General features: G+C 44.6%; 1 protein-coding gene across 1 annotated transcript in view; it reads left to right on the top strand.

The window, feature by feature from the left end:
- The window catches only part of Atf7ip2 (activating transcription factor 7 interacting protein 2), a 46608-nt gene extending 36241 nt beyond the window's left edge, over positions 1-10367 (top strand). The window contains exons 10-11 of the mRNA XM_032913695.1: positions 5426-5578; positions 9505-10367. Coding sequence (XP_032769586.1) covers positions 5426-5578; positions 9505-9680 — 329 coding nt within the window. The 3' untranslated portion in view covers positions 9681-10367. The remainder of the gene's footprint in view (positions 1-5425; positions 5579-9504) is intronic.
- The last annotated feature ends 2204 nt before the right edge of the window (positions 10368-12571 follow it).

Genomic DNA, 12571 nt, shown 5'->3' with positions numbered 1-12571 from the left:
CATTTGAGAGAAATAGCTTGGAGGTTTTGCCTAAACAGTACACTTTGTTAGATCAGGCAATGTGAGACAGCCTCTAATGTCAGCACTTGGAAGGCAAAGGCAGATAGATCTCTTGAGTTCAGGACCAGCTTGATCTACAGAGAAAGTTCCAGTCCAGCCAGAGCTAAACTGTTTTAAAAAAAAATCCCAATAAAGCTTCAATCCCAATAAAGCTAACAATGGTTTTGTTAGACTTTGTTCTAACTTTTTTATTAGAACATGAAAACGCACAGTGCTTCCTTAAAAAAAAAAAAAATCATTCAACCAGCTATTTCAGTCATAGAGTTCATTTAGATTTGAGGCTTTAATTTGCTGATTCTTAATTTCTCTAAATACCTCCCTTTGCCAATTTCCTGGTTTCTGTTAGAACTTGGAGAATATAACACTAAAGGCTCTAATAGAAGAGCCCTCTTCACGCCTTGCACTGAAGCCGTTCAGGAGAGACCTGAGATGCTTATGTCACTACCCAAAAGAAACAGACTAGAGCGCTAAAAGCTGGGGCATTAAAAGGCAACACTGCAGCATGGTTTTCAAGTGGGTGCTCATCTGGTATACAGTGGAGTTCTGAGATCTGATCGGGAAACGGTTGCACTTGGTACTTGAGATGATTCCATCTTCACCAATAAAGCTGTTACTTTTTAAGTTTTCCTGTCTTTTATGAGGCATGTGTGAATCAGGTGTAGTGGCATATACAAATCTTAGTTCTTGGGAGGCTGATGCAGGGTTGTGAGTTCAAGGGCAGCCTGGTCTGTATAGCTTGTGAAAGAAGCAGGTTTGAGAATAACATGGTGGTGCATGCCTTCAATCCCAAAACTCAGGAGGCAGAGGCAGGTGGATTTTTATCAGTTTGAGGCTAGCCTGGTTTACATAGCAAGTTCCAGGACAGCCAAGGCCACATATGAAGTACCTGTCTCAAAGAACTGAAGGAGAAAAGTATTTCCAGATGTGGTGACCTGCTTGTTGTCAGGCATTTAGTAGTGGATGGCGAGATTTGAGGTAATGATGTGTGTTATTCAGATATCAGCAGGATACCTGGGAAGCTGACAGGATCACAGGACGCCCCAGAGGAAGGCTGCCATCTGACCTTTTAGTTAACCATTGCGATTTTTTGTCCTTTGAAGGAACCCAGAGTGGAGGTCCCAACTGTTAATATTTCAGTGACACCAGAATAGAAGCAACTTAGGAATGGGAGCATTTCTGCCACACAGCACAGAAAATTAATACCTCATAAAAGTTGCCTGTAGGGCCGGAGAGATGGCTCAGTGGTTAAGAGCACTGATTGCTCTTTCAGAGAGCCTGAGTTCAATTCCCATCAATCACATCATGGCTTTCAACCATCTGTAATGAGGTCTGATACCTCTTCTGGTGTGTCTGAAGACAGCTACAGTGTACTTATATATGATAAATCTTTTTTTTTTAAGTTGCCTGTACTTGTAGTTTAGAAGAAAGTGCTTTTTCCTCCAATAAGCAGCAGCCAAACTTGCCAAAAAGCCAACAGTGAGACGGTTGAGTAATGACAGCTGGTGTTCAGAATCCCAGACCCAGGCCTGGACAACAGATAACAGAAGAAAATGGCATATTGCAACGTCCTATATAGTTTGAGATGCATGATGGTTTATAAGAATTATGTTAGGGGTTGGGGATTTAGCTCAGTGGTAGAGCGCTTGCCTAGCAAGCGCAAGGCCCTGGGTTCGGTCCCCAGCTCTGAAAAAAAAAGAAAAAAAAAAAGAATTATGTTTTGAGACACCTTTTTTAAATGAGGAAATTATATCAGACTTCATAGAAGTCAGTCACTAACCCCACAAAAATCTGGAGCCACGATTCAAAGCCAAGGGCCTGGATCCTAGGTCCGCAGTGTATATGCCATACTGGTATGAATGGATCACATCATCTTTGCTGCCTTAGAGTCCCATGTTAAAGCCCAGCTACAGATGGAATGCAAGTCTAGTCTGTGCTGGGTTCTGTCTTTCATGGGGGTTACCTAAGAGCATTGGAAGGCAAAATGAAGATGGCGGACACCACTGGCACCTGCTATGGAGTTCCAAGGAGTCAGAGACCCATGGAGTCGCTGAAGGGTGACACAGCAGTGAAATGGATCTACAGGGCCTGCAATAGCAGTGGAATAACTAAGCAGGGTGAGGCTAGTCTTATAGGAAGATGCTTTTTAAAAAGTGGGCTCACGAAGTCAGAAAGCTGCACATAGCAGAGAATGACAAATCTGTACGTTTCCTAATGTCTCAGGGCAGGGAGGTCTGTGGCAGCCATGAGCTTTCACTGAACCTGCCCCTGGATGCCCTGTCTAACTGCGATATCACCCTGACTCTGGGCAACAGCAGGAAGTCAGAGACAAGTCTCAGCAATGGTGTATTTACAGTGCTTCAGAAACCTTGAACCAGACCAACGACTTACAATGAATATTTGTATGTAAAGCTGTTTCATCAAAAAAACGTACTGTGTGACATGCTGTAGTTTCCAATCCCACTATAACAGATACTGTGCATTAGGTGGGAAGAAATTGAGAAACAGAGCACTAAGTGTACAATGAAGAGAGGCAGAACTAGAAGTGTGACAGCAGTGACAGGTGTGAAAGAAGGCTGCAGTGGGGTGGGGCTGTCCTTGCTGAGTTTGGCCACCAGGTTGTTGGGCAGCAGCCTGTGTAGACTCAGCCCCTAAATACACTGTAGAGCCATACAATTGTCCTGGTTCTGAAAAACAACAGGATGTCCAAGAAGTGGTTCGTTTTCTGGATTGGATCTCTTGGAAGGACCTTCTTGGACTCCTGCCCCAAGAGGCCATGTTGGTATTCCAGGCCATCTCAAAACCCAAGGTTCATGTGGATGTCCTTGATCCTAATGTAGCTGGGGTCTGTGTTGATGTCTCTGGCCTGTGCCTGGTGCCTGAAGCCATGTTGAAGTCAGTGGTCCATGCTGTCACTAGGTGCCACGTTGATGTCCTTGGTTTCAGCTGCTGCCAAGAGCCATGATGGTGGTAGTTTAACTGGGTACCATGTTGATGCCCTTGATTTGAGCTGATGCCAAGGCTGTTCATGGCCAGTGCTGCATCAGAAAGCCATGGTGATATCTGTGGTCTAACTGCCACCGGAGACCATGCTGCGGCATGGACTGACAACAGAGACCACATGGATGGATGCCTGTAATCCATGCTGTCACCAGACACCATGTAGAAGTCCATGATCCATGTTCCTGCTGACTGTAAAGGACAAGGAAACTACTTGTGCATTGGTTTCAATGTCTGCAGACTCACAGTTGAGAAAGAGGAACATAGAAGGCTTCTGTAACAACCCCTAATCCCCCTCCCTGCAAAAAAATTAAAAGCCTAAACAGAAAGTCACCAAAGAGAACTCTTGAAAGTTGTGACATTGTGACAAGGATGCAGCAGTGCAGCTTTCTACGGTCGATCGCTTTGGCGGGTGTGGGGGGAGGATTTGGTCTTTTTAAGGAGCTGCCCACCATGCTCCAGTGAATATGTGGGCAACACACATTGGACTCTGACTCCTTCCTCCTTCCTCCTTTGTTTTCTTGCGCAAGGGTTGAGGAGTACCTGGAGGACTGGGAAGTGAATGTGATCAGGTTTCATGATGTGAAATTCCCAAATAATAAAAATATTATGCGAAAAAGACCATCAGAAAACATTTGATTTATGATTCATAACAGTGGCAAGATTACAATTATGAAGTAGCAACAAAAATAATTTTATGGTAGAGGATCATCACATTATGAACTGTGTTAACGGATCACAGCATTAGTAAGGTTGAGAACCACACTGCTCTAGAACAGAACTGATTGAATGTGGGTGGCAAAGTGATTTACTAGGTTGACTTACATGGGACAGACTAGCTAACACAAGAGCCATGAAGAAGCTAGTGTAGTCTCCACCAGCTCTATACAGATTGCCTTGTTCTAGTGAAACCTGGTGGGTTTTCCAGTAATCTTAGTATTTGCGAGACTGCAGAAGGATTCTGTGTTCCTGGGTTATATAGACCAAATCTCAACCTATTTTTTAGTTCTGTAGCCTCAGTTCACTCCCTGCTGAGTGAGGGACTCTCAAGATGACTACTATTATAGGGAGCTGACTGGGATGGCAGGGTGCCAGACCACCCTTAGAAAGATTAAATCAATTAATTAAAGCCAGTCAAACACTTATCTCGGTGCTTGAACAACTTGATTCATCTTTCTGTGTCTCCTTTTTCTCTGTTAAACTAAAGGCATTGCTACTGGGTTTTGGGGTTTTTTTTTTTGTTTTGTTTTGTTTTTTTGTTTGGTTGGTTAGGTTTTGTTTTTGTTTTGGGGTATTTTGGTTTGGTTTGGTTTGGTTTGGTTTCTGTTTTGGTTTGTTTAAGTTTTGGCCTAGCTTTCTTTCCTTCTGTCTTGCTTTCTCCCTTTCTCTTTTCTTAAATTAATAGGTTCTACCAAATGAGACTTGGAACATTGACTGGATACACAGTTCCTGTAAGTTGTAACTTAATGCTCTCCCAGCATCCATTTTAGATGTGGTTTGAATTTCTCATACCAGAAACAGACTATAGTCACCCTTAAAGCAGTTATGACTCCCCATTTACTCATAATGCCTCAGTATGATCTATATGACTGTCTCCTGTGACCTCTGTTCATACAAGATGACAAGATTCACCTGGATTGACAGGCCCTATACCTGTATGAACTGTGTAGGTGCTCATGGCAGTCAGTCTCCAGGTATGACCTGTAGAGTTTGAAAGCCACTTAACAACCCCTTCAGAGAACCTGCTAGGTAATGTCCTAGACACCACTGAAGGCTTTAGTCTCTCTGAATTTACATGCCCTTGCCACCCACTGCCTGGGCACCCTGCTGTCTCCTGACTTCCCATCAAGTCCTATGATTACCCCTCTTCTCTCACAAACCTATGAATAAAAAATGTTTCTGTTTTGTGTGCTTTGCTGTGCCACTTCCTCTTGTATCCACAGTTGAACCTAATTTGTTCTAATCAAAGCATGGCTCTCTTGGTAAGAAACTGGTTGTAGGGTTGGGGATTTAGCTCAGTGGTAGAGCACTTGCCTAGCAAGCACAAGGCCCTGGGTTCAGTCCCCAGCCCCGGAAAAAAAAAAAAAAAGAAAGAAAAAGAAACTGGTTGTAGTACAGAGCCACAAGAGTGTCTGCCCACCTGCACAAGCTTCCTGTTAAAGGGACATCTGGACACTGTTGTTCATCTTTCAGTTGCCATGACAAAACACCTTAATTAGCCTTAAAAAGAGATTGATTTGGATGTTTCAGTCCGTAGACCTTTGTACGGTTGCTTTTTGACCTGTAATCAAATGTGATGGAAGAGGAGGCCAGGGTCCCAGCATCCTTTTCAAGAGCGTGCCCCAGTAATTTCCCTTTTTTCTAACAGGCCCTCCCTCATCAAGATTACACCATCTCCGAATAGCACCATCAGCTGAGGACCAAGCCTTCAACACAGGGGCCTTTGGAGACCATTCCAATTCCAGAGTGCAACAGATAGGGACCAAGCCCTCCACCAGGAGAAAGAAGATTCCTGTGAAAGGTACAAGCATAAAGTTCTATGACTGTCACTCCTTGGCCCCTTCAGGCCAGGGCTGGAGTTTATAGCCTTTCTAGGGAAACTTCAAGAATGGATTAGAGGAGAGTGACAGTGGGGTGATCTGCTAAGGAAAAGCAAGCTCTGGCTAGTTAGAAGCAAAAGTGGGGTGCAGGAATTAAGGAGTAGGAATGCCATGTTTACTATTAACAGTGTTATGGGACAAGGAGGGCACAGGAGTTGGCCATCTGCATAGAAAACTATTATTGTTGTTTGTTTTTTCAAGACCAAGTTTCTCTGTGTAGCTTTGACTGCCCTGGAATTTGCTCTGTAGGCCAGAGCCTCTGTCTGCCTCCTGAGTGCTGGGATTAAAGGTGTGCAGCACTACACCTGGCTTAGAAAGCATTTTTTTTTTTAACAAAAATAATGCATCATACATGAGCTTTGTTCTAATGGGAACTGCAGACAAAGCCCTGGAAGTCTTTTAACACCCCCGCTCCACACTCAGTCTGTGGAAGTGGCATTGCTTTAGCAGTTTATGAGGTTCAGAACCTCATGGCACTTGTTCCTATAGAATGCCATACCTCTAGCTGAGCATGGCAAGTGTAGTCCCCAATACTGATCTCTTATTCCTGAGATGAGGCAAAATCTTAATTCTGATGAAATCTTGAATCATCTCATAATTTTAATTGACATGTAATTGCATGTCTTTATGGAATGCAGTGTGATGGTTTGACATATGTATGCAGTGTACATAAGTAGTCAGCATCACCATCTCCTTAAACATTCATAAAAATATACAGTAAATTGTCACAGACTCCAGTCACCCTATTGAAATGCATACCACTAGAACAGATTGTTCTGTTGTTTTCCTACTTCTTAACTAAGCTCTCCCTATTTTTCCTGACCTCCAGTGACTGCCATCCTCTCTGCTTCTGTGAAATCTACGTGTTTACTCTTCTGGCTGGCCTTGAACTCAAAGATCCACCTACCTCTGCCTTCCAAGTGCTAGGATTAAAGGAATCTGTCACTACACCCAGATCCCTAGACTAATCTTAATGTGTACTGTTGAGAAAACAGGTATCTTAGATGTAGGGAGGGGGTTTTTCACTTCAGGTATTCCTAGTAATTGGCTGATTGATTGATAAGTCGGCTGATTGTATTTGGCAGTATTGGTGTTTGAACCTAGAGCTTCACACATTCCAGACATATATCTAACACTGATCTCTATTCTTGGCCCTTTGGTTTCATTCAAAATGCATCCTAGGATAAGTGACTTTACCTTTTAAATGTGTTTCCTCAGTAATGAGTATACTTCATCAGACCTCCAAAGTCTCTTAGTTCAGATCCCCAAAGTTCCAAAGCACCTGTGTCAGAAGAAGCTGAGCATTCTGGGATCTTTGAAGCATCTGAGCTGGCTGATACTGCTCTACACCGATAGATTCCTCAAGTGCCATTCCTGGTGGCTGCTGATGTGTAGACACTCAACTGTAACATGTCACTTGGTATTTTCCCTGGGCGTTATTCTTTTTTGTTTGCTTCCTTATTTTTCTCCTCCCTTGTGGAATTCTGCTTGTCTGACAGTACTTTTTTTTCTTAGTTTTGTTTGTTTATTTTTAGTGACTTTCCTCAAATATCAAACTGTATTTAACTTTAGTCGTGGAGTTACTAAAAATCAAAGGGAGAAAGATTAACATAATAAAATCCCTCATGTCTGATAAAAAACCAATGTGGCCTTAGGAAAGGAGAGAATCCATTCAAAAGGACTTCTGGATCCATGCCACCGATTGGCCTCTGGGCTGTAGGTCAGAGGACAACTCCCAGGCGTCAGTTTTCTTGAGGTTGGGCTCTGCCCATTAGTCTTGCACGTTTTCTGCTGGGCCATCTTGTTGACCTTGGAGGTCTTGTAGAGAGAGAATTAAATTATTGGGAGTAAAGATGAGTCTAGAAGGAAATTGTGTTGAAAAACATTCTCAGAGTAGAACCATGGGGCTGGAGAGATGGCTCAGCGGTTAAGAGCACTGACTGCTCTTCCAGAGGTCCTGAGTTCAATTCCCAGCAACCACATGGTGGCTCACAACCATCTGTAATGGGATCTGATGCCCTCTTCTGCTGTGTCTGAAGACAGTGACAGTGTACTCACATATAATAAATAAATAATTAAAAAAAAAAAAGAGTAGAACCAGGGAGGTTCAAGAGTCAGGAATCATGTACAGCCTAGGCCATACCCTGGCCATGTGAACTATTGAACAGTGTCTTGGGGTGAGGGGTTTAAGTTTGGAGGTTTGGTATAAGGCGAGAGACTTAACAATGAAGGATGTGGCTGCACATACTCTGAGCCTTTTATCTCAGCATGAAGCCTGTCATCGTCCATGAAGCCATTGTATTAAAACTATAACTGCTGAGAACAAAGTGTACCTGGAATCCTAGCAGTTCATCACGTGCAGCCAAGTGTCAAGGCAGCTTACCTGAACCTGTCACTTTCCTTTCCTTGAAACTCCTCTGTCTTCTCTTTCCTTGCTTCTTACAATCCAATCCTCTGAGGAACACTTAGTCAGTCTGTTTGCAATTTCCAAGACCCACATACATTTCTTCTTCACTCTTGCAGCTTCTGAGCTGGAATAGTCAATGCCAGGCAAAGTTCAGTATTACGGCATCCCTTACTCGTTTAGACTCAGTATTACAGCATCCCTTACTCGTTTAGATTCAGTATTACGGCATCCCTTACTCGTTTAGACTCAGTATTACGGCATCCCTTACTCGTTTAGACTCAGTATTACAGCATCCCTTACTTGTTTAGACTCAGTATCACAGCATTCCCTTACTCATTTAGACAGGTCTCAGGCTGATGAGGCAGCCCACTTGGTACAGTGCTCGCCTAGCATCCCAAGACCCAGGGTCTGCACACCAGCCCTGCAGGAAATGAGTGTGGAATTCCAGCACAGTGGGGGATGGAAGCAGGAAGACCAGAAATCCAAGTCCAGCCTAGTCTACATGCCCATCCCCTCCCCTTCCCTCTCCCACAAATTCCAAATCATGCCCGCCTTATTTCTTCTAAATCCCAGGTAGCTCCCCAGGTCCTCTGCGAGCCACACAGTCACTGTTTTACGGAACTGTGACTTTATTTTATTCACAATATTGTTTCTAACAGTCTGAGAATTTTCTTTCTATCATATTTCCAAATAAGAAAAGGCTCTTTCTGTGCCTTAACCGCAACTCCTCTACCAGATACATGTCTGTTTTAATTGAGAGTTTTGTACCTATATTGTCCTTAAAAAAAAAAAAGGGAAAGCTAATTATTATTTTCTTGGTTACTGCTCTATTGCTGTGGAGAGACCATGACCAAGGCAGCTCTTATTTTAAAAAGCATTTAACTGGGGGCTTGCTTACAGTTGTAAAAGGTTAGTCCCCGATCATCATGACAGAAAGAAGACAGACACAGCACTGGAACTGAGCGCTTTACATCCTGACCCACAGGCAGAAGGCAGAGAGGGAGAGGGTCACTGGGCCTGGCATGGGCTTTTGTTAATGGACACATTTCTGTTAACAAAGGCTACACCTGCTCCAGGACTGCACTTCCTAATTGTTCTCATGCTCCACTCCCTGGTGACTAAGCATGCACATATATTTGCCTGTGATGGACACGTTCAGTCAGACCAGCACAGGGATTTCCATATGTATATGAGAACATTAATGACTGTGGCCCTGACTTCGGCTCCAATAGCCACAGGTTACCTCGCACTAACAGGCTCTGGTCGGAAGACAGGAGTAGAGGAAGTTAGAGCAGTCGTAACAGTCTTAGGAGCTGTTTTTACTGAGACGCACTGACTTCCCCTTGGGGAGCATGGCACCTCTGCCTCCACCTCGTCTGTCTCCTGTATAGTAACTGAGAGCAGAGAGCAGTTGTTCTAAACAGTGGCTTTGAATTCCAGAAAAAGAAAATCTTCAGCAAGAGAACACCACTAGAAGAGGAGACGGAGGAGGCTACGGCAGGGTACAGAAGTCAGAGCTTACAGGAACCCGACCTCCAGGAATGAGTTCCTCCAGCAGTGACAACAGGAAAGGTTTCAACACCTCCTTTCTGAATCAGAACTGGACCTTACCTTGACCAAGGCTGCTTAACTACGTATGTCCATGTCAAAGCCTTTAAAAGAAGAGCACTTAGTGATTAAACCTGCTCCAGTGACTATAGGACAGTGAATGTCCTGTACAGCTATGACTGGAACTGGGTAGAGTTAATACTATACAGAAGCTGGAGAGTTAGCGGCATTCACATTGGGTGTGTGCAAAGCAGTCAGTGGGCGCTCTTTCCGTGATCACTGTTTGAGACAGTGCCTGGTGTGCTCAGGTTAGCCTTAACCCACTGTGGACTCAAGATAACCAGCACACGTTTTGATGTTTCTGGGGTCCGTGTAACCATTCTGATGGACCCCACCACCATCAGCCAGCCTGATAGCTCAGCTCGCTCTCCCCTGGCTGCTATCTGTCTGTTGGCATTGACTCATTGCGTGTCTCGTGTGTAGCTTAGGAACACTTGACCAAGAACCAAATCTGGATATCTTGTGCTGTTCCTTGCGCTTGGAGATTTGAACATTAACATGTCCTTGACAAATTATGTCTTCCTTTAACCTGAAACAAGAATGTAAATGGGTGGCTGGGAAGAAAATGAGGACAACTGGGAGAGCTAGCATAAAGCTGTCAATCAACCATTTTCTTCAAGTGCCAAATGCAGTGGAAAGAACTGTTTATCTGCAAGACTAGCCATGGCAGTCTTAAGTCTTCGTCATCTGAAGTTTTGATCCTTGTTTTACAATTAAATTCATGAAAAATTGGCTTGAATGGCTATTTTTCAAACTAGCTCTTTAAATATCTGTTCTCCTGGTGTTTTATGAAAAACTTTCCGACTGTCATCTACTGACATTCTGTAGAAGTTCACCTCCTAACAAATGTAATCTGAACAGGATTTAACATTTTGTATCTTACATGTTTGAATGTTTAGCCTCTGTGGAAGTGTACATGCATACCTGGTACGGGTGGTGGGGGGTGTTGGCAGAATGGTGACAGATCTTCTGGAACTCTAGTCACAGATGGCTGTTAGCCCCCACATATAGGCTAGGAATAGAAAGGTCCTCTGCAAGAATAGAAGAAGCCCTGAACCGCCGAGCTATTTCCCAGCCTGTGAGCAGTATTTTTAAGATGCTAAGACATCACTTACACAACAAACAAAATGAACTGTGAGAATGGGCCCCAGGGAAGCCAGGCCTAAGGACCATTCTTTTTGTATCAGTTACCTGCTTGAATCCTGTCCCTCCCAAAAAGGTTTATTAGCATCAACTCCTTGGCATCTGTCCTCTCCTCACCCACTTCCCTCCCCACATAGCAAAACGCAGCTGGGACCATCCAGACCAGATTACAAGACAGTTAACCAGGGGTATTCAGTCACAGGGAAGTACTAGTCAGAATCAAGGTGAATCCATGCTGGGTATGGTGCCATACACAGGGACTACAGTACACAGGAGGCTGGGAATCATGAGTTTGAGGACAGCCTAGACTACACTAAGACCCTGTCTCAAAGGTAGCAGCAGCAACAACAAGAAAAAGTAAACGAAGTCATCTGTGCTTCATTCAGAGCAAAGGTGGCTCCGGGAGCACTTGTCTAATTGCACGTCCGTTGACCCCGGCTTCTTACTGTGCTCTGTTCTAGGTGGGACTTCGGCTTTAGGTCTCAGCAGCAGCTCTTTCACATGTATGCCTGTCACTGTCACCTCCAGTTCTCCTGTACTACTCTATCACTGAGCCAAAGAGCCTGCAGAGCCAGACAGGCCAGCACCTGAGTCCCCCTCAAAACCGATGATTTCTAACATGAGGGGAGAGTTGAAGGTGCTTTTGCTAAAAAGCATAGATTCTTGTATTTGGGTTCTAATTGCAGAATAAAGGCTTGCCACCATGCCCTCACCCCCAAGCCCTCATGCTCCCATGCCCTCGTTCCCTCACACCTCCATGCGATCATGCCCCCATACCCTCAATCCCTCATGCCCCCATGCCCTCATGTCCACATACCCTCAATCCTTCATGCCCCCATGCCCTCATGCCCCCATCTTGCTTCATAGTCATCTTGGATTCAGGGACGTAAAAAACATTGCAGAATGGACACCCCCTAGGTAAGTCACTTAGTGATGAAGGGGACAGCACCCTAGAGAAGGAGCAACATCCTCCACCCCAGGTGCCTCATCCCTCCAAATACTCCCGACTTCTTCAGACTGTCTTGCAGGCTGGGAGCTGGAAGGGTGGGCAGAAAGGGCACACTTGACCCGGACAATTCTGCACATCTCTTACCCCTCTATTTGACAAAGCTATGTCAGTACATAAAGGACAGCTTGCGGCTATGAGATTATGCTATCTGTGCCTCTTCCCACTGTGGCCATGTGGATTAACCTCCCCCTTGCTTTTCCCCGTTAGTTTTAGTTGGCATATTGGGATGGGTGGCAAGTCTAGCCTGTTGTAGTTACCAGTGCTGTGGCTTTTGCCATAGAACTAGTCACACTGCCACTGTAGGAGGTACACGTGGCAGTAATGATGTAGGATCATGGAACATTGTATTTCATAGTTGAGATTACATGGGCCATTGTAAACTTCTGGCCCAATGATTTCCCAACCATGTCTCCTGTCTTTAACCAGAAGCAGTTTTTTCAGGACATACGTCCTGGGATGGCCCCACAGATGCCAGCTTCCCTCAAGGCTGGCCACCTTCACATTCGAAAACGCTCTGACCACCAAAGCCTTCCTGGGTGATGATAGCCAGCTCGCCTGTCTTAGAAGGGACATACAAGAGACTTCTGTCCCCAGTCTCCCATGAGAGTCAGGCATTTAAAATCTCTGTGGAATACAGAGGGTTAAATGAGACCGAGTGAGCAATCCTGATCTGGGCAGTTTCTCTCCAGTGCTCAACCTTCCATTCTCAACCTTTCTGCCTTTCTTTGAAAGTCTACCCGGACCTCG

This window comes from Rattus rattus, chromosome 9 (assembly GCF_011064425.1).
Source record: "Rattus rattus isolate New Zealand chromosome 9, Rrattus_CSIRO_v1, whole genome shotgun sequence".
In the NCBI taxonomy this organism is placed as follows: domain Eukaryota; kingdom Metazoa; phylum Chordata; class Mammalia; order Rodentia; family Muridae; genus Rattus; species Rattus rattus.
This window is presented reverse-complemented; position numbering and strand designations above follow the sequence as displayed.